The 20,665-nt window shown below is 41.3% G+C and overlaps 3 protein-coding genes and 1 long non-coding RNA gene across 5 annotated transcripts; 3 read left to right on the forward strand and 1 right to left on the reverse strand.

Moving 5' to 3' along the window:
• Positions 1-979: 979 nt before the first annotated feature.
• Positions 980-8,097, forward strand: LOC6557685 (protein cueball). The gene is made up of 4 exons (XM_032741183.2): positions 980-1,145; positions 5,216-6,542; positions 6,611-6,941; positions 7,016-8,097. The coding sequence occupies exons 1-4, from the start codon at positions 980-982 to the stop codon at positions 7,133-7,135; spliced, it is 1,944 nt and encodes a 647-aa protein (XP_032597074.1). The 3' UTR covers positions 7,136-8,097.
• LOC122322609 lies at positions 1,136-8,495 on the reverse strand. Its single transcript, XR_006246708.1, has 3 exons — positions 8,244-8,495; positions 8,103-8,174; positions 1,136-2,168 (listed from the first exon to the last, which is right to left on the reverse strand). It is a non-coding gene; the product is annotated as an uncharacterized LOC122322609 (long non-coding RNA).
• LOC6557692 (poly(U)-binding-splicing factor half pint) lies at positions 8,452-14,566 on the forward strand. Its single transcript, XM_001984044.2, has 5 exons — positions 8,452-8,615; positions 8,934-9,027; positions 12,057-12,351; positions 12,594-13,097; positions 13,167-14,566. The coding sequence occupies exons 1-5, from the start codon at positions 8,607-8,609 to the stop codon at positions 14,194-14,196; spliced, it is 1,932 nt and encodes a 643-aa protein (XP_001984080.1). The 5' UTR covers positions 8,452-8,606; the 3' UTR covers positions 14,197-14,566.
• Positions 14,567-14,975: 409 nt separating this feature from the next.
• On the forward strand, positions 14,976-19,694 carry LOC6557696 (protein zer-1 homolog). Of its 2 annotated transcripts, XM_032738722.2 has the most exons (10): positions 14,977-15,215; positions 16,288-16,692; positions 16,763-17,562; positions 17,648-17,772; positions 17,840-18,011; positions 18,083-18,244; positions 18,319-18,480; positions 18,566-18,715; positions 18,773-19,018; positions 19,075-19,694. In XM_032738722.2, the coding sequence occupies exons 2-10, from the start codon at positions 16,392-16,394 to the stop codon at positions 19,234-19,236; spliced, it is 2,280 nt and encodes a 759-aa protein (XP_032594613.1). In that variant the 5' UTR covers positions 14,977-15,215; positions 16,288-16,391; the 3' UTR covers positions 19,237-19,694. The 2 variants fall into 2 exon arrangements, with proteins under 2 accessions (XP_001984079.1, XP_032594613.1); XM_001984043.3 differs by having other exon boundaries at positions 14,976-15,215; positions 18,566-19,018.
• Positions 19,695-20,665: the final 971 nt, after the last annotated feature.

Here is a 20,665-nt window from a genome sequence, read left to right on the forward strand (position 1 = left end):
CTTCTTCAGTCGCTTCTATACGTTGTCTGCTTAGTGCGCACATACCGTTAGCAAGTAAAAACCGTTATTCACAGTGGCATTTATGTTTTCAGTCCCATTTGAATTTTTCAGCTGTTTTTTTTTTTGAATTCCCTAGCTTAGTGCCATAACAAGTAAGAGTGCAGTAGTCGAGTGAGCTCGATAACGATTTACCCTGTACACGGCTGTTAAATACATTAAATATATTATATATTAATAAACTATTGGCAAATTTCCCAATAATAAGTTTTGCACCCAAATGTGAGCAGATTTGCTAGTATACTCATTTCTTATATCAAGCTCAGGTAGGAAGAGTAAAAAAACGTGCACCTATATTGCAAACTTAAAGTCTCTAGCTTTATAGTCTCTGAGATCTGAGTGTTCATAGAGACGGACGGACATGGCTATAACTCGGCTGTTGACCCTGATGAAGAATATATACACTTTATGAGGTCGGAGATGCTTCTTTCTGCCTGTTACATACATTTGCACCCTTTTTACCCGTTTTTTATGGGTTCAGGGTATAAACATTCGATTTTATGCATAATATTATTGATTTCATTTTATTAAAAAGCGTACAAATTACATTTATATTAATTTTACTGACTACCAGAAATGGTTACTAAGCTGGGCTCAGCAGACGAGTCGATTTGGCTAATAAAAACATTTGCCATGTTTTTCCACCGACATCAGACCAATTACAATTTCGAATTTTGCGCCATGCTGTGGGACATGTGAGTTGCCACATGTAGAAAAAACAGTGCATATTTATGAAAAATCAATGAAAACGTGGCACCACTGTCATACAGTAAAGCAAATCACATAAAACCAGAGATGCATTTTCCACCAGCTAAAATGAACTTAGTTGATTATAAGTATTTTGGGTGCACGGTTCTCTGGCTTGGTTGCGCTCAAAACATCCTGCGCTACATGTTCACGTAATAACCATAATAAGCAAGACATGCTTCCCGCTCGACATTTACAACGATTCCATCGATTCCAAGAACAGCCATTAATGGCATCACAAGGAATGCAGCCACATAAATCGAAAATGCTTATTTTCTCGACTCTGTTTTTGATTATCAACTTGAACACACTGCTAACAGATGCATCTCCAATGGGATGGGGTAAGATATTATACAATTAGTGCGAATTAGCAGAGTGGTTAGAAACGGTTGCATTGCGGTGGCAACGTTGCCAAACTGCTAAGTTTTCAGGTGTTTGTTTATGATATATACTCGTTGTTTCTTATGTAATCGAACAATTTAAAAATTGCATTTAGAGAACATTCTCCACTGTTACGCATAGAGATTCTCATATCTATATATATATATAGATATAGATATCTTTGGCCATATTATTGTATCACTCCTACGTGTCTTGTCGTGTAGTTCGTGCAATTTATAGCTATCTATCAGCTGATTATGCAAAATTTCTTGATTGTACATTCAGAATTTACGCATTGGTCTTATCAACTCATGATAGTGTGGCGCTTGTCATTTCAAGTTCAGCTATTTGGAATTTCATAACATAGAACACACGTTGGTTTGCAATAGTAGCATTTTTGCCAACACTTCTTCCGTTTCTTTTTTGGTAGGTCCCTGCGCACTTTCACCCCCAGTTTAACAAAACGAGAGAGCAAAGAGCACAGTGCTATTTTAGTTCTCTGCAATAAGCGAATATATGGCGTGAACCGGCAATGACACCGGGAGACCGCCGCCATTTAGAGTTATTTAATTGTCACGTATGCCAGCAGTCTTTCTCTTTTTTTGCTGATTGGACTATTTTGCCATCAATGTTGGTTGCCGCGTCGCTGTTTCCCAGCTTCGTTTTATCCAAACAAAAAAGCTGGGAATCTTGTTTATGCTCGAGCTCGCATTTCAAATCCAACTTCAAACAGTTCTTGCGTTGAAATTTCAGCTAGTGGCACTCTAGCTGAGAAATTGGAAACAAATTCCTAGAAAATAAAAGAACTGTACTTAATGTACATAAACATATATCCACAGGCGTGTGTGGGTGTATGTGTGCGTATGGCATTCACACATCTGCGCATATGTACATGCATTCGCTCCGATAAGTTATTGGTCATTTGAGCGTTTCCACGTGCAGACGCTAGCATTGAAGTACGCCATATTGCAACCTGTTGCTACCTGCAATGACATTAGTAAAAGTACATCGTTACTATTATTAACGCTTGATATTTGTTCATTAGATAAACAAAAAGAAAACAAACAGGTTACAGACTTAAGTTCTAGATTCTAGAAGATCAATACACCATAAAGCAGTATACAGAAAGTCATCGATAAATATTTGTAACGTTGTGTGTTATGGATCTCGATTCTAGAAGATCAATGCACCTGCCCTTAAAGCAGAATACAGGAAAAGGTATCGATACATATGATAAACTGTACTCATTTAAATATGTAATAGGCTGGAATCCAATCTTGAGCACAGCTGCAAATGTTTATGTATAAACTCAGTTTTAAATAAAAATTCTTCTCTTTTGAATTGCTAAATATATTTTAAGAATCTAAGAATATTTGCGGAATACAATCTGAATTATGTTATCTTATGACTTTAGACAAGCCGTAAAATGCATTTATGCTGGTCAATAAATCTCCGCTTAGAGATCCGACTTGCCAAATAAATATTTCAATCGGTTAGCGCATAAGACACAGCTCATTTGCATTATCTGAAAGACGTAGGGTCAATGTCATTGATCACTGGATGATCTTTGTGTTTATGTATAATATAAATAACGAAAAACAAAATACAAACAAAAATTACAACGCAAAATACAATACATATACAAAAAATAGATTTTCAATTTTTAATTATTATTAGTTTTTGGTTTGAAAACATCACTTTAAATGAACACACGCTATAAGGCCAGGCCGTAGGGGAACCTTTTATATTGTTAGCATATGCTAAATTGACAAAGCTTCGCATATATCCTATATACTACCTGAATGTATTCAGATTCGTAACAATTTTAATCAAAACTGCATTCATAAACTGTAAAATAAATAATTAAAATAGGGTCCAAAAACTTTCTGGAAAACCTATCTGAAGTAGTTAAATCGGACTTTTTCGATTCACGCCATTATTCCGAGATAATATTATTGACTATTGTTGATGATTCATTTGCGACATTAGATAATAATAAGTCCAAGGTGGAAGATTGATTTATGGCTATTACTTTAAGTCAAATGACACTAACTGATAATTGCACTTGTCAAAGAATAATTGAAGTAATCGCGCAAAAGTAGTCGTAAACTTGTTTGCTTTTTGATTATGTGTTGATATATGTAACGAATTCAACATTTTCTGCACCGATAAACCGTTGACCTCAAGCGAAGGTTAAGACCCTCAGCGGTCTCCCCGCAACTTGGAAAGGTCCGCCAATACAGAAAACACATGTCTATGAATGCCCCTAATTGTCTATAAACTTGTTTATGTAAGCGTGTCTTAAGTTTGCTGCTATTTGCTATTTGCTTTGGTCTTTAGCGGAGTTAACCTGGCCGCTGGCTAGCTGAATTAGCCATGCGATGCTTTTTGCACGCGACTGTGACCCACAAAAGTTCGCTGGCCCAAAACAGAACATAATAAGTCATTTCATAAACAATTAGCTGCAATAAACAATCAATTTTAAAGTCGCTTATTGAACTATGCACGTGAGCATGTGAAAGTGAAAGACACGCGAATTAAAAAATTCAACATAAAATAAATAAAGAAAAAGTAACAGCTGTTTCAGCCTTCGATCTATAGATCGTGTGCAAATATATACACGTATCTCAATTACGGAACTGCTGATTCCGTCTTGGGAGTTTTCTACCATTTCCGCGACGATTGTTTTGCTTTATTTTGTTTTTTTTTTTTTGTTTACTGTACTTAATCATAATGAACTCAATTAAGTGCGTAATTAACAGCTGCCATATTGGCCAAAATTAAAACGCCCCTCTTAAAGCAACCGGTTTTTTTTATTTGTTGTCGCCTCGGTTTTTGCCAAATTGAAAGTTGCGCTGCATTTTATCAATGTTGATTTGAAATAAATTCTGGAGATTTCCACACGACACAAGAATGTGGATGTGGAATGCACCTTTGCTCCATTCCCAGTTCTATTACGTCTTGACATGTGCATATTTTGTTTGATGCAGCTTATGGGGATTTTCAAATTTCCCCTGGGTTATCTTATCAGCCAGACTTAATCGTTTAAAATAAATGTAATTAATTGAAGAAAGTTGTGCAATCAAATCCCTTTGGAAAAACGTCATATTATTATTTTTAATTACATGAGTTTGCAAATTGACAAGTGGCAAATTGCGTACTAATCTGTTTCCAGTTTTTTTTTTCTTTCGAAAAGTCGTCAACAGGTGGCAAACAGTTTTAATGAGGCCTGGAACAACAGGTTTGCTTACATTCCACAAGAACTCATCAATAACTTTCACTTTAAACCTGATTTTTGGGGGGCGTTAATCAACGAAGTTCGAAACTTTATCTCTTAAGCATTTACTTAAAATCTTATTTAAGAATATACTCTCTTTTATATTGGTTAGCAGAGTGTATAAAACTGGCGCGTAATTGATTGAAATTCAATTCGAAATTCTAAATGCGTTTCATAAATCAAATATGGCGTACATTGATCAGAAACACAATACGTTTTGGGATGGTTAGGAAGAAGCAGAGCCAGCGCTAACCAAATCGAACGAGACTGATTGAACTTAATTTGCAATACACTCTTGCAACCCACCTACAACCCCCCCTCCTCAACACACACACACACATTTACTAATAATCAATTTTGCATGCCATAGATAGCAGTAGTGGTTATGTAGTCTCAGGGCTTCTCTTATCTATATTATACGATTGTTATCGATATTGATATTGAATCTGCATCGTGTGCGTGATTTGCAGCACTTGCATTGCTCGCAAAGATGATCCATTAGTAGTGCAGAGCTAGCGCTAACCGTATCGATCAAATCTGATTGATCTCCGTTTGCAATACGCTCTTGCAATCCACCTGCAAACCCTCGCTGCCCCGCCACCTTTTACTAATAATCATTTAGGCATGCTATAAATAAAATAGTTATGGGCTGCTCTTATCTTATTATACGATTGTCATCGATATCGATATTGATTATTCATCGCGTGCGTGACTTGCCGATTAATGGAACATTTGCATTTTTGCATTTTACAGACTTTGCCATCGCGTTGCGCGATAAGATTGTGTTTCTGAACAGCACATGGGGCGAGATCCATGCATCGGCACATCGTTTCGAGGATCTCTCGGCATTGGCATTCGACGAGGCCGAGGAAATGATCTACTTCAGCGATCAGACGCATCAAAACGGAAGCATATTTGCACTGAGACGCGATGACTCAACGCCCATTGTGGTGCAGCGGACAGGGAATGATTCGGTTGAGGGACTCGCCTACGATCCACTCAATCGTAATCTGTTTTGGGCCGATATGCGTCAGCAGAAGATCTTCTTTTCCAGCGTCGATACACTAGCCACAGAGTTGCCAAAAGTGCTGGTGGATCTCAGCGGGGAGGGCGGTCAACCAGATGGAATTGCCGTGGATATTTGTCGCCGTCAGCTCTACTGGACGAACGGAAATATCAAGAGTGCCAGTGTGGAACGTATTGGTTTGGATGGCAAGGGCAGGCAAACGATCATCAGTGCAGACATTGATATGCCTCGGGGTATTGTTGTGGATCAGCTGTCGGATCGCATCTTTTGGGTTGACAACAAGGTGGGCATATTCTTTGCCATCGAAAGTGCTCGACTCGATGGCAGCGATCGCCAGGTGGTCGTCAAAGGTAAACATCAGGATCCCAAGCATCTGGCCATCAACGAGGATGCCATCTACTGGACAGACAGAATGGACAAGGCGGTCTGGAGCTATCCCAAGCCCACATACTCACAGGAAGTGACAAATGTAACGCAAGCAGAGCCAGAACTGGCGAAACCCTTCAGCAAGGAGAAGGCATATGGAATTGTGACACGCACCGGTTTCTATCAGCGCCTACAGAAGGATGCCCATTGTGCCAGCATAGTGAAGAAGGTCAAACAACAGCTGAACACCCGATTGAACAACCGGACGCACATACGCAGTGCCGAAGGCGACCGGATCAGCCAACTGGAGCGGGAGCATTGCCTGAACGGTGCCAGTTTCATGAGCAGGGGCGAGTTCTGCATCTGCCCGGTGGGCTTTAAGGGTGCACGCTGTGAGATCTCCGAGTGTCATAATTATTGTGTGCACGGCACCTGTGAAATCTCCGATGCCGGCTTCCCCAAGTGCTACTGTCAAGCCGAATTCTATGGCGAACGTTGCGAGTACCACAAGTGCAATGGCCACTGCCTCAATTCGGGTCACTGTAGCATGGACAAGGAGAGCGACGCAATGCGTTGCGAGTGTCGCCCCAATTTTGGTGGTGAACGCTGCGAACACAATCTGACGGAACAGTGCGCCATCTACTGCCAACATCCGGAGACGCAGTTGCCAGTCAGTTGCTTGGATTTGTGAGTAGTGAAATTGACCCACCTTAATTGCCTTCTCTTTATTAATGTTCCCCGCTTTTCTTTTGCAGCTGCGAGGAGTGGAGCAACAGCAATGACACCGCCACCATAACCGAATACCAAACGGCGGGTCAATGTGGCCCAGCGCCACCGGTGCAGGGTCCATTGATCATTGTGATCGTGCTGGGTCTGGTGACCACATCGGGATTGGTGGCGTTGACGGTGCATGGCGTACGTCTGATCTACAAGCCAAAGCGGCCACGCATCAAAAAGACATTTGTGGTGCGCAAACAGGCGCGTCTCAATTCCTCAAGTGATACACCCTTGACCAATCGCCCGCTGACCACCGAGCAGTGCGAGATTACGATAGAGAACTGTTGCAACATGAATATTTGTGAAACGGTTAGTGAAAAGTGTTCTACTCCTCATCCAAAATTGGATTGGTTATTAATTGCAATAATTGTTTGTATTTATAGCCGTGCTTTGATCCCAAGCTGGTGGAGCAAACATTCTCGTCACGCGATCGGAAGGCGCCGTGTGTCAAGGAGGACAAAAAGATACTGATACACAGCATGGAAGACAATCTGTTGTCCTAGGCGGAGACACCCACACACATATGAGTAATTTGCCATCCTCATTCGTCATCGTTGTCGTTGAGCACGGATCTGTTGGCATTCGAGCTTGGAAAGAGCTGCTGTCGCCGCCCCGGCTCAACGCAACGGTTGCTGGTGTTTTAGCCAAAGCTTATGCAACCTACTAGCTGAATTCATCCTACCCCCCTCGTTCTATTGGATTAGTCTGGTCTCATTTATTTATTTCAAGAATGAAATATCCGTTATCCCCCCTCCCACACATACTTAATTGAAGCAACCGTGTACTTAGCAATCGTTCTTTGAATTAGTCTGGTCTCATTTATTTATTTCAAGAACGAAAAAATGCCTCCCAAACCATTGGCAATTGGGTTTTTTTTTATAGATTGCTCAATCGTGTAGTTTTTAAGTTTTTAGATTGAGAACGGTAGACGGAAATTTTTTACATACATACGTACGAAACTATTTGATTGAATTTGAAATGAAATGAAAAGTGAAACTGAAATGAAAATTCTAGATAGCTTTAACACACACACAGATAAAAATTATATAAGCAGGTAAATGTTTCGCGAATATTTGCACAAAACGAGGCAGTAATTGTGATTCATAACGGTTCAAAACTGTGGTAAATAAGTAAAAATATATAAGCTATGGACTACTGACGTCATTGCTTACATTGTGTCTATCTCTACTTCAGATAGAGCGAGAAAGTTCCTCAATTTTCATTTTCTGATCTTCGCTGATCAGCCAAGGTCATAACTTGCAACTGCCATAAACCAAGAAAAAAAAAAATGCTCGCACCACAATTGCCTTTGTACTTAAGCTTTAGTTTTTTTTTTTTGGAAAACAAAAATTAAAATCTGCGAGACTCGGCTAACGAGAGTAAATATGTAAATATGTATGTGTAAATTAGCTTTAGTTGTAATAAATAAGACACTGGTTGAATAATAAAAACAAAAAAAACAATACGTACATTGCAGTAATCTATGAATTTCTTCCACTTCTTAGATAATTTGCACATGCTGCTTTCAGTTAGAATCGGTAACTGAAATGGGGGGATTTGGTATGCGCTTTTAACAACTGAGATGGTAGTTTTATACTGCGTGTCACGTACATGGTGTACGTGTGTAGAAGAGAATCAACTAAAAAAAAAAAAACACGTTTAGCCACAATTATGTTTTGTGGGTACTCGTGGGTTTTGTGGATACTTTTGGAAAACATTTTCTGACGACACTTATGCTCCACAAATAACGACAGCTATTCGTGAAATAAAATAAATAAATCGGCACTGTCCACTTTTGAGGCATACATATCGATAATCAGCGGCGATACTGGTATCGATACAAAGCAAGTACTTTTTCGTCGTATCCATTTTTCTTGACGTCACGTCAGTTTTTCGCAAAAAATAATTCAACTTGTATTTAAACAACATAATTCATAGCTAAATACACAAAACAAAGTTATATTTGTGCAATTAATGAGGATGGTATGTTTCTAACACAATTCCACTTATTTCGTACCCGTTTAGGCCTTTGTATTTTGGCGTGGCTTAATGGCCGCCGCAGCCGCAGCGCGTGCCTTGCACCCATTTTTTCGCGTTTTCTTTTGCTCTTCACTTCACTCAAACGTGTGATGTGAGTGCGAGTGTGTGTGTGTGTGTGCGCGAAAAAAACAATAGCTTCACTTTTTGCATGTGTGTGTGTGTAGTTTAAAGTTTGTATCCGTGTGTATCTGCTATACGTTAACCGTTTACGAATTCTCTTCGATAATAATAACCCAGCGACCTTCGCAATTGCAATTGCAGGGCAGCAACGACAGAGCCTCCAGATCGCCACGTTCGGATGACCAGCGCGAAATCGGCGAAATGCCAGTCACAAAGAGGTCGCGTTCTGACTCGGGTAAGTGTCTTCGCTATTCTCGCGAATTGCTTATGTACTATGTATAAGTATATGTGTTTATCTGCATATATATATACATTTATATACATGTATGTATGTATGTAGTGAGTTCATTCAAAAACAAAAGTAATACAAACAAAATATATGTATGTATAGGTTAAAGAATCCACAAGCAAGGCATCAAAATGGAAAATATCTATATATATCATTATTCTTATTATTATTATTACATTTTTTTGTTGTTTTTATATTCTCTTGAAAAAAAACATATACATTGCATACACATCTCTCTCTCTCTCTCTCTCTTTTCTACTACTTCTACTTCGTTGCATTTTAAGGGCCAGCACAGACGCTATTAAATAATCGGTTTTTCTTTTTGTTCTGCTTAAGTAATTGCAGACTTCAAATTCGCACGATGATCTCAAGTGAGGTGAGGTGAGAGTCAAACAATAACGAAAACCAAAACCAATACGAAAACGAAACAAAGTCAAGTCAGTCAAAAGCACACGCGATCCCCCCAAAAACATTAATTGCGAATCGACTCAAGTGTTCCATAAAACTATCTATAACAATCGAATGTGTTGTCAGAGAGTGCGTTGCACGAGACACACACTAAGAAAAAAAATACAAAAAAATAAATAACCAACCTATATATTAATATATCATATATTTAATACTAAGCTAGGCTCTCCAACCAGAGTGTATGTATCCAATTCGGTGAATCCCCGTTGCAACAATACACACAAAAACCAAACTGCAACAAAACAACAAAAAAAAACAACTAATCAAAAAAGCATATATAACTATTCTCTCTCTCTCTCTCTCTCTTTTTCTTCTATATATATATATATCTCTCTTTTTTTTTACATTTATTTTGTAAGCGCTCTTTTCTTATGTTTGTTCCGCCCCGAAACGACGACGATTTGTTGTTGTGGTCTTATCGACTGTCGAGAATCGTCATCTATCACAAGTGATGAGCCCCATTATAGAGTATTTGCCAATACTCCTACTACTGCCTACTACTACCAACAAACATCGATGAAAATGCATTTGTTGCTTTTAACCAACCTTTTTGCCGATATCAACGTCGTCGTCGCGGTAACCCGGTTCTCCTCCCTCCGCTCGCTGCCCCGAGATGGGTCGTCGGCATCAACAACAGTCACTGCGACAGTCATAACTCTATTTGTATCACATAATGTTTTAATATCAACACATACATTTTGACTAAAAAATTTTTGTAGCCGAAGCAGTTGAAATTATAACACTTGCCCAACACAGTTGTCCGATATTCAAACTTATAAAAAAGCACGTTTTTAAGATGATGTAGATGGGTTAGCCAGATTTAGCGAGAAAATCCACGTATGCTGCCCGATTAGATATATATAAAAAAAAAAGAACGAAAGTTAAAGAAAATCAAAATACACATATAGTACCTATATACACACACACACGCACACACACAAAAACACCATGATTAAGGTACGGCGGAAATACTTAACCAACTTAAAACATATTGTTGCTCTTATTATCGTTTCAGCGTCTTGTTTTTCTTTTTATTTTTCTCTTTTTTATCACTGAGCAAATGTAATGTGTGACCCTTCAAGTCAATAAACCACGCCCCCCAACTCATGGATAACCGTATCGAAACGCACATAAGGTCGCTTATAATTTCTATTTTACAAAAAATCAAAAACAAAAATTACATTTAGAGGAGCTGTGCACACTGTGTCATCACCGCAGCTTTTGCTTGATTAAATGTTACAATTAAATGTATCGATACTTTTTACAATCGATCGCGGAGCAGTGCGATTTGTTCAGTGTGCACAGTTCTTTTGGTATTTCTTCTTTGGTTTCGATTTGTGCGGCGACGTTTTGCCGGCTGGATGTCCGTTGGAAGAGCTTTATAATGATTTCTAGATTGAAATACTCGTTAATATTGCATTTATCTCAAATCTACAACAAAAAAAAAAAAAAGAAAGATAAATCACCATCACACACACAAAAACACGCACTGTCGTACTTAATATACTCGCACCGCCTACGTATTTCCAAAAGAAATCTATACTCTAAATTATATTAGGATAATTTATGTTTTTATTTTACGGGTGCTTTCCTTTTTTTGTTTTCTTGCATTTTCCAGCCTTAACGAATGACAATTCGAATGACTTGCAGAGTCTGTCAGACAAACTACTCTTTACGTAAATCGAAATCTTATTTTTGTCCAATGCAAAGATGCATCACAAATGATTTGTTAAAGAAAATGAAAACAAAACCAAAGAAAAAACCGTGAAGCAAAAGACGATATGCAAAGTTTTGCCAATTGCAGAAATGAAAAAAATACCGATAATCGATAATCGAAAGCACAGAGATAAATACTGCCTGTATGAATAATGAGTTAAAGCGAGTAATGCAACGATAGCTTTTAATTGTTATTGTGTGTTGTAGCCAACAATCTGAATCTCTGTGACCGCATCTGAATCATCTCTGCCGGCTGGCAATTGGCACGTGCGCAAAGCAGTTCCAGATCTTCTCCAGAACACTCACTGATACATAATATGTACTACTACTACTACCACTACCACTACCACTACTACTACTACTGCTACTGCTACTACTAGTTCTCGCCGTCCAGCAAAACTTTTTATGATTAATGATTTTTTTCTATTTTTTCCTTTTTGTCTTTATCTTGCAGGCATCGGTTTTTCAAATTTGTGTCACTTCAAATGTCAACCTCTTTCACTTTAATCACATTTTGACCCGTTGGTGTTCCCCCGTCCCCCTCAGCCACCAGCTCTATATTGTGGTGGGACGGTGGACAACAATTTGGTGTCCATTGTTGCATTTAAGGTCGACACAAATAACTCATGAAAATGAATCAAAACAAAAAACAAATCAAACTAAAAAAGTCGTATTCAAAGCAAATTGCAAATAAAATCGATCGCATAGCTGATCGGTTTGATGATGATGTTGGGCCCATTTGCCCCCCGTCCCATCGTATGAGATGCACTAATCTGTCTTCCCAATTCTAGGCAAGTCAGCGGATACGAAAATTCCCTACCTTTCGCAGCCACTGTATGATCTGAAACAGACGGGTGATGTGAAATTTGGACCCGGTACGCGTTCCGCTCTCCTCGGACTGCTCGGTGGTGCATTGCCCAAGTTGACATCGGAACAGCATGATCTCGTCAGCAAGGCCAAAAAGTATGCCATGGAGCAGAGCATCAAGATGGTCCTGATGAAGCAAACCCTCGCCCATCAGCAACAACAGTTGGCCACCCAGCGTACCCAGGTGCAGCGACAACAGGCCTTGGCCCTCATGTGCAGGTAATTAACAACATCATCATCAATTACCATCAACTCAAAGTTATCGTTGTGATGCAAAATATGAATAATATTTGGTGAAGAACTATCGACTGCTTGGCCAGTGTTCCGCGTTATTGGAGCTGGTCATTGAAGCGGTCTCTATTCGCTGTGCCATCTAGCTGATAAGATCTGAGCGAGAATTCTCCTCCTAGATCTCATTCACTATTTAGACTCGCATTTAACTGATCGCTTTCTGTTTACAGGGTATATGTGGGCAGCATTTCGTTTGAGCTCAAGGAGGACACCATAAGGGCCGCCTTTACGCCATTTGGTCCTATTAAATCGATCAATATGTCATGGGATCCGATCACACAAAAGCACAAGGGATTCGCGTTTGTCGAGTATGAGATACCGGAGGGAGCGCAATTGGCGCTGGAGCAGATGAATGGTGCCCTGATGGGTGGACGCAACATTAAAGTGGGCCGGCCGAGTAATATGCCGCAGGCGCAACAGGTCATCGATGAGGTGCAGGAGGAAGCAAAGAGTTTCAATCGCATCTACGTGGCCTCCATTCATCCCGACCTGTCGGAGGATGACATTAAGAGTGTGTTCGAGGCATTTGGTCCGATTCTATATTGCAAACTGGCGCAGGGCTCGTCTGTGCACACACACAAGGGCTACGGCTTCATCGAGTATGCCAACAAACAGGCCATGGACGAGGCCATTGCCAGCATGAATCTCTTCGATTTGGGCGGCCAACTGTTGCGGTGAGTAACAAGGAAGCCACCCTTGATCTTTGAACGTTTCTTTAACTAAAACTGTGCTTTCATTTGTAGCGTTGGACGTTCGATAACGCCGCCGAATGTGCTGTCTTGTCCAACAACGAATTCAACAATGCCAACGGCAGCTGCTGTTGCCGCCGCAGCAGCCACGGCCAAGATACAGGCCTTGGACGCGGTGGCTAGCAATGCGGTATTAGGTCTATCGCAGAATACACCGGGTCTGGGCATTGCGGCCAAGGTGAACGCGATGCCGGTGGTGAGTGCTGCAACATCGGCTGCTGCCCTCCATCCCGCACTGGCGGCGCTGCCGACAGCGCCCACAGTTTCAGCATTGCTGCCGCCAGGCATATTCCAGGCACCGGGCTTGGGTGGACCCAGTTTGCTGGGCATGCCGCCCGTTGGTTTGCCCGCGCTTCAGAGTGTGGCACCCACACTGCCGCCACCCGCGCTGCTCGCAACGCCGCCAACGGTGGTCGCCTTGGCCAGTGCGGTGTCCGCCGCCGGTGCAGCCACCGTGCCACTTGGAGGCGTCGTCGTCGAGGCCAGCAATGGTGCGCCAGCAGCGGTGCTCTCGGCAGCTGCAAATAATGCAGCGGTAACCGCAGCGAATCTGTCGGAGAACATTAAAAAGGCGCAGGAGAAGCAGCAGGAGGAGCTGCAAAAGAAGCTAATGGATGAGGGCGATGTGCAGACGTTGCAGCAGCAGGAGAACATGTCCATTAAGGGTCAGAGTGCACGTCAGCTGGTGATGCAGAGGCTGATGCGGCCACAGGACTCGCGTGTCATCATCTTGCGAAACATGGTCGGACCCGATGATGTCGATGAGACGCTGCAGGAGGAGATACAGGAGGAGTGCAGCAAGTTTGGCATCGTTAGTCGTGTCATCATTTTCAATGAGAAACAAACGGAGAACGAGGACGATGACGAGGCGGAGATTATTGTTAAGATATTTGTTGAATTCTCAGCGGGCGTTGAGGCGATGCGTGGCAAGGATGCGCTCCATGGACGCTTCTTTGGTGGACGGCGAGTCGTCGCTGAATTATATGACCAGTCCCTTTTCGATCAGGGCGATCTGTCCGGGTAGACGATGGAGTGAATGAAAGAGAGAGTGGAGAGTGGATTACGATTACGATTATGATTATGATCTTTAAGCTTATGGATTCGGACCTTCAATTGGCAGCAAGCAACAGCCTTTTTTACTTAGAACTCAAACGAACAATTATTTATTACTTTACTTTTGATGCGCACGCGAGTCACAAGATTTGTACATTTTTCCGAAACGAATCGAGACGAATGGGAAAAGCACAGTATCTATTATAATAATACGATGTAATGATGGGCAATTGGAAAAGAGTAAGTTGAGAGTGATTTAGGTTTTAACGCGGTCCGCAAAGATCCAAGCAATTGTCGCCAGTTCTGTATAAATATAAGCAGCCAGTTTGCAAGTGATTTAACTCTGCACGTGTCAAGTTTATTCTGTCGCATACAAGCAAACAAAAAAAACACACACACAACTAACAAAATGTAAATTTTATTCATTTCAGCGCTTAAAATATACAAAATAAAAACTAGTTTCCCATAAAAATAAAATTTGATTCAGTTGATTTCCGTTAACAGTGTTTAAATTTCTAAACTTTAAACTGAACATCATCGATTTTTCGGAATCGAAAACAGAAAGTCAAGAATCAGTTGGGCGATAGATATATGCTGAAACAGTTGGCAGTGCCAAAAGATGTTATGTTATGTTAACAGAGCACTGTTATTTGGCGATAACAGACTTCAATTTGCGTTAACACATAAAAGAAGAAGCATAAGAAAGAAAATAGAAAATATGATGCCAAAAAGTGAATAATAAAGTGTAATTTGGGCGAAAAACAAATAAATTAGTGTTTGTGTGGCGCACCTGGAATGTGAACGCGTTCCAAACAGTGCAGCGCCAGCAATCAAACGTATTCAATGCTAGAATAAACCAATTTCCTGACAAAGACATCGCCAACAGCAGCAGCAGCAGCATTTAGCAGCAGCAGCAACAATTCATCGACGACGGCGACGATTGAGTCGCTAGTCGCGACTCGCGAACAGCTTTCTTGCCAATAAAAAAAGGTACACAACAAAAAAAAAAATAAAAAAAAAACAAAGATGGGAAAAACTAAACAGGTCCTTTTTTTGTGCTTATTATGAAATTTAAATGCGCCTGGCACCTGTGCTGGCCACACACAGCTGATGCGAACGATGATGGCTAAAATATGGCTGTGTTTTTTGTTGCTGGCCTTGCCTTGATAAGAGCAGACAGACTGTCTGTCTGTCGCACACACGCACGCACACAGCTTCACCCCTTCACTGACTACGCACCAATACACCAGTAGAAATTCAGCTTCAGTTAGCTGTTGTCAGTCATTTGTTACTTCCGTTATTCGATTTGCCCTTTGCGATGTTTGTTGACATTTAGCGCTGGCGAAATAGAGTCCAAATCGCAGTGACAGACTTTGTCCTGTCTCCAAATTCTTATTCGCTTTCCAACACGCATGCAAAAATAAACACACACACACACAGAGTCACACACACACACACACAGAGTCACACACACAGAGTCACACGCACACTAGTGCAAGTAATTGCTATGACTTATTACGTAATGCGTCTTTCGCAGCACCCCCTGAAGAAGCACCAAAGCTATTAAAACAATCACTTTAGCATGACTTCAGCACTTTTCAGTATTTTGTTTTATTTATAATCCACAGATCAAGTCTGCCAATATTGATTTCTAGCTAGGTTCAATGGCTTCATTAAATCTTAATAGATCTGCTGGATCCTTTGAGTATCTCTATGATATCATTCTATTCTTATTTATCAGTTTAAAAATATATATCCCAAAGAGTCACCATTCTTAACATATTTTGATGACTAAGCTAACTGTTTTTGTTTATCATCATTTTCGGAACTTGCAATATTGACACATATTTTTTAAAGTGTTTTTTTGAATAACACAAAAAAGTTAAATTCAATTATCAATTCTGGTTTGTAACAGTTTCGAAAACGTTGTACTTGCAACAACCTATTTTCGAAGCAGGATCAGTTTTGATTTATTATGTTTGCTATTCAAAATAAAGTAAGCATTTGTGCAATTAAAAAATTCTCAACTGACTCACAACATATTTTTCATCTGTCGTTCCAGTAACTGACTCAGAAACTTATCCGGAGGCAAGCAGTTGAGTCACAGACACACACACACACACACACACACATATATATATATATATATATATAGAAACGCACAAGATGAGCTGCAAGGTGCGATTAATGGAGGATGGATCATTGGACGAGGAGCCGCTAACACTGAAGGAGATCGCCTATCAGAAGGTGTGCAACAGTCTGGACATAATCAGTAGCCATACGGAAAGCGGGCAGCGTACCCTCAACGCTGGCATTGTGCTAACAAATGAGATATGCGATGAGTTTCTAGAGAAATATCAGCGCTTCCATCGGCCACTGGACGACAAAGTGATCAATCTATTTAGCGATACTCGTCGCACATCCCTGAAGATTGTGAATCTGCGCTACAGCACACTGAGCAGCTCCGGTTAGTTTTACACTCGCAATTCTAATTCTAAACAACAATAGCTAATTCTTATCATATTGCTATGTGGCAGGTCTGGAGACGCTGATGCGTCACAAACTGTTTGCCCTGTCCATGTGGTATTGTGACAAGATAACGGTGCAATCACATCACCTGCTGGCCCACTATGGCGACAGTTTACGCTCGTTGGAGCTAGGCATCAGTTCGCATCTGCTGCAGAATGCCGAGCCAAACGAGAAGGAACCGGTGGACTTTCAACTGACCTGCCCACATCTGCGCCGTCTGGTGCTGAATGGCGTTGTGATGCATCATCGATTGCAGTTCGCACACTTGCAGGATCTGAGCCATTTGGATCTGACGTCGTGCGTGCTGGCCAACTTTAGTCTGGAGGCGCTTGGCATGCTGCCCAACCTGCATACGCTCATCCTGTTCAATGTGTGGCCCATCGCGAATCAGTTGCATGCGATCTGCTGTTTGCGACGCCTCGGCACCCTCGACATTTCAATATCCAGTTTGGGTAATGGCCATGGCACCTACGATCTGCCCGATCAGACGCTCGAGATGCTCATGGACAATCTGCGACAATTGACGCATTTGGATATCTCGGGCACAAATTTGGCGGGCAACGGTGTCGCCACCAAGGAGTCAACGAATGCCAATACCAAGACAGAGCAGCACTTCGGCCCCACCGATATACCGGGGCTGGCGTCGCGCACCCAGCGACCGCTGCAGTTCCTCGGCCTTTATCACACGGCGCACTGGGCGTGTAAACGGCATGATATACCCGCTCTCGAAGTGGCCGGCGATGCCAATGAGCAGCAAATACTCACTGCGGCGCGCTACTACCACGACAGGCCCGTTCTACTGACAAGGGTGAGTGGCAAGCCCAACTCCTACTCCAACCCACCTACAACCCTACTCCAACTTTATATTAAACTTATCACTTGTTCGTTGCCAGGTACTCAACGATTTGTATCATCTATTTCGGTTTGAGAACTGCAAAGATATCCACACAGCGCTGGATGTGGTGCTCTGCGCCATGGATAGGCATCTGAAGTTCAAGCACATGCAAATATCGGGCAGGTAAGTGCTGTAATTATGAAGAAAGAAAAAAAAACGCAATCATCTATTGAAATCTCATTCTGCTTAGCGCTACACTGTTCTACATAGTGAAGGGTCGTGATCGTTCCAAATTTGGCACACTGCTGCGTAATCACATCATTCGAACGCTGCTCAATGGCATGGAGATGCATCTGACGGATGACACAATGCTGCGCAATGGCTATTTGACGCTGACACAATTCCAGATGCCAGCCGATGTGGTAGGGCCAGGATCTGTAATAGAATCTTGTGAATCTATCTCAAATTAATCAATAATTTGTATGCACAACAGCTGTTCGAGTACGAGCGCCTCATTAAGATACTGCTGCATGGTGTGTCCAAGACGGAGCAGGAGGGATTCGTGCAACGTATCGCCATCTATCTGCTCAACACACTGGCCTGCCAGGTGGACGGCCGCCAGAAGCTCTTTCTCGGCGAGTTGGGCGTGGTCAGCGTAAGCCTTGCAATCAATTTATAAACTCCCCTTTTTTGCCCAATGATTTATTGGGGTTGATTGCTTTTTTTTAGACAATGCTGACTCTGATAAAGGATCGACTGACGCGCTCAGTGTTTGACGATGTCATGGAGGTTGCGTGGTCGACCATGTGGAATGTAACCGATGAGACTGCTATTAATTGTAAGAGATTTCTGGATGGACGCGGCATGGAGTATTTCCTTAAGTGTTTAAATGTGAGCACAATTGAGTCGCAACCTTTTTCGATTGGCGCATTTTTGTTTGAATTTAAAACACAAATTGTGTGAAACTTATTCACAGACATTTCCCGATCGTGACGAGCTGCTGAGGAACATGATGGGGCTGCTGGGCAATGTGGCTGAGGTGAAATGGCTGCGGCCCAAGCTGATGACGCAGGAGTTTATAGAGGTGTTTGCGCGTCTGCTTGATTCATTGAGCGATGGCATCGAGGTGGGTCAGCAAGGTGGAAGACTAGCCAATGACAATGCTAACCAACTGCGCTTCCAGGTCAGCTACAATGCGGCTGGAGTGCTGGCGCACATTGCGTCCGATGGCGCCGATGCGTGGACGATTAAGACACCAACCAGACAACACGTCCTCGAACGCATGGTGGCCGCCATACAGCGTTGGAACATCAAGAGTGAGCGCAACATCAACTATCGCAGCTTTGAGCCCATTCTCAGCTTGGTGCGCTGCTATGAGACGCCACAGTGTCAGCATTGGGCCGTTTGGGCGCTGGCCAATCTCACTCAGGTATGAAGTACAACGGATTTGTTACGGAGTCATTATCGCATATTGATTGATTTTAGGTATATCCGGACAAATATTGCCAGCTGGTGGAACAGGAGAATGGCATACAAATACTGACCGAGCTGATTGCGCACGAGAGTCCTTATTGTGAGATTAAGCGGATTGCTCGCCTGGTCATCGAACAGTGCGATTTGGGTGTGGAGCGCATGGAGGAGAACTAGGCCACTAGGATTACTATTCGAGTTTGTTGTAATATGTTTGTGTTTAAGACAGCAGCAAGTGTTATCGTTCAGATTCTTCCTCGATTTTCCTTAATGTTTACTTGAAAGAGAAACAATAACAAAACAAAATCAAATTTTAAATGCGACAAAAACAAAAACAAAAAAATAAGACATGAGAGAATTATGGCAGATAATTAGGTAAAAAGAACGCTAAATCTATATAAATATATATATATATATAATATTGATTGCTAGATTATATATACAGTATATATTATTTATATATATATATCATGTTGTAAGCAAGCGAGCGATTTTTTTTAAGACGAGATTAAGGCCCTGTCGGAAATATTGTAAATATTGTTAACGAAAGCAAAAATTAAGAAAGTAATTAAAAAAGGCAAACGAAGTAGCTGCATATTAAATAGATCCTTAATTAAATAACCCTATGCAATTTATTGGAGTCTTTCATAATGTGTATACTACAATTATATATATATATATATATATATATATACATGTATGTATGGGTATTTAGTTATTTATATATATACATGTATGCGTATGTCTCGATTTGTTTTTTTTATTAGAGTTTATATACTTAGAGATTAAGCTGTAACCACAGATCCAATATTAACTTGTCCGCTTTGTGTTCATTGCAAATCGTGTTTTGTTTGGTTCCCATCCAACTATTTAATTTGTTTACCGCATGTGTCAGGATTTTAACCATCTGCAAGAATGTTCTTCAAATTATGCTTACGAGTCTAGGCTAAATTAAATGTACATATATACATATATATATCTATTATTATATTGTATGCATATACGATAAGTTTGTGTTTTGTTTTCAAACTTTTAAGATTGGTTTCCTTTTCTTCTATTTTTGTTGTGCATAAATTCATGAGACGGTCATATTTCCAAGTTGATTTGTTTTGCAATGAGAGCCACACACATCTGTGTCTTATCGTTTTCTCACAACCATATGTGGGAGGAACGGGAGAACACCTGCTTTTGGGATCTACATAAGGAACTCCTACCCCTATTACAATAAAGCTATGTATGTACGTAGTTCGAGCAAATTGCTGCAGTCTGTGAGTGTTGTTAACTACAAATGTTGACACTTGCGTCATGGGGTTGGTCGTCTGATAATGGAACGGGGGGCGGAGGGGTTGTTGGTGGCACGTGAAATGCCAGCGAGTTGAAAAGCGCGTACAAGCAACGAGTGACGCATGTGCATTGCCAACTTCATCAAGCATATCCATTCCAACCCACCCACACCCAACCCAACTACTCACCACAAGCAACCCTTGCCAACTCTCTCTCTCTCTCTCTCTGAGTCTCTCTTGAGCTTTACTCGTGTCACATTTGCAGGCAGTTGGCAACGCTCTCTGCTCTTGTCAGTTGCCATTTTGCCGCCCGGTCGAACGTT

This window comes from Drosophila grimshawi, unplaced genomic scaffold (assembly GCF_018153295.1).
Source record: "Drosophila grimshawi isolate 15287-2541.00 unplaced genomic scaffold, ASM1815329v1 contig_44, whole genome shotgun sequence".
NCBI lineage: Eukaryota > Metazoa > Arthropoda > Insecta > Diptera > Drosophilidae > Drosophila > Drosophila grimshawi.

What these genes read in the sequence shown, in the direction of transcription:
- LOC6557692 (XM_001984044.2), top strand. An exon ending in GAGGTCGCGTTCTGACTCGG is followed by an intron (nt 9,028 to 12,056) that starts GTAAGTGTCTTC and finishes TCCCAATTCTAG; the next exon opens with GCAAGTCAGCGGATACGAAA. An exon ending in GCCTTGGCCCTCATGTGCAG is followed by an intron (nt 12,352 to 12,593) that starts GTAATTAACAAC and finishes TTCTGTTTACAG; the next exon opens with GGTATATGTGGGCAGCATTT.
- LOC6557696 (XM_001984043.3), top strand. Translation starts at nt 16,392, where the DNA reads ATGAGCTGCAAGGTGCGATTAATGGAGGATGGATCATTGGACGAGGAG. An exon ending in CAGCACACTGAGCAGCTCCG is followed by an intron (nt 16,693 to 16,762) that starts GTTAGTTTTACA and finishes GCTATGTGGCAG; the next exon opens with GTCTGGAGACGCTGATGCGT. An exon ending in CGCTGGCCAATCTCACTCAG is followed by an intron (nt 19,019 to 19,074) that starts GTATGAAGTACA and finishes GATTGATTTTAG; the next exon opens with GTATATCCGGACAAATATTG.
- LOC6557685 (XM_032741183.2), top strand. Translation starts at nt 980, where the DNA reads ATGCTTCCCGCTCGACATTTACAACGATTCCATCGATTCCAAGAACAG. An exon ending in TGCATCTCCAATGGGATGGG is followed by an intron (nt 1,146 to 5,215) that starts GTAAGATATTAT and finishes TGCATTTTACAG; the next exon opens with ACTTTGCCATCGCGTTGCGC. An exon ending in CCAGTCAGTTGCTTGGATTT is followed by an intron (nt 6,543 to 6,610) that starts GTGAGTAGTGAA and finishes TTTCTTTTGCAG; the next exon opens with CTGCGAGGAGTGGAGCAACA.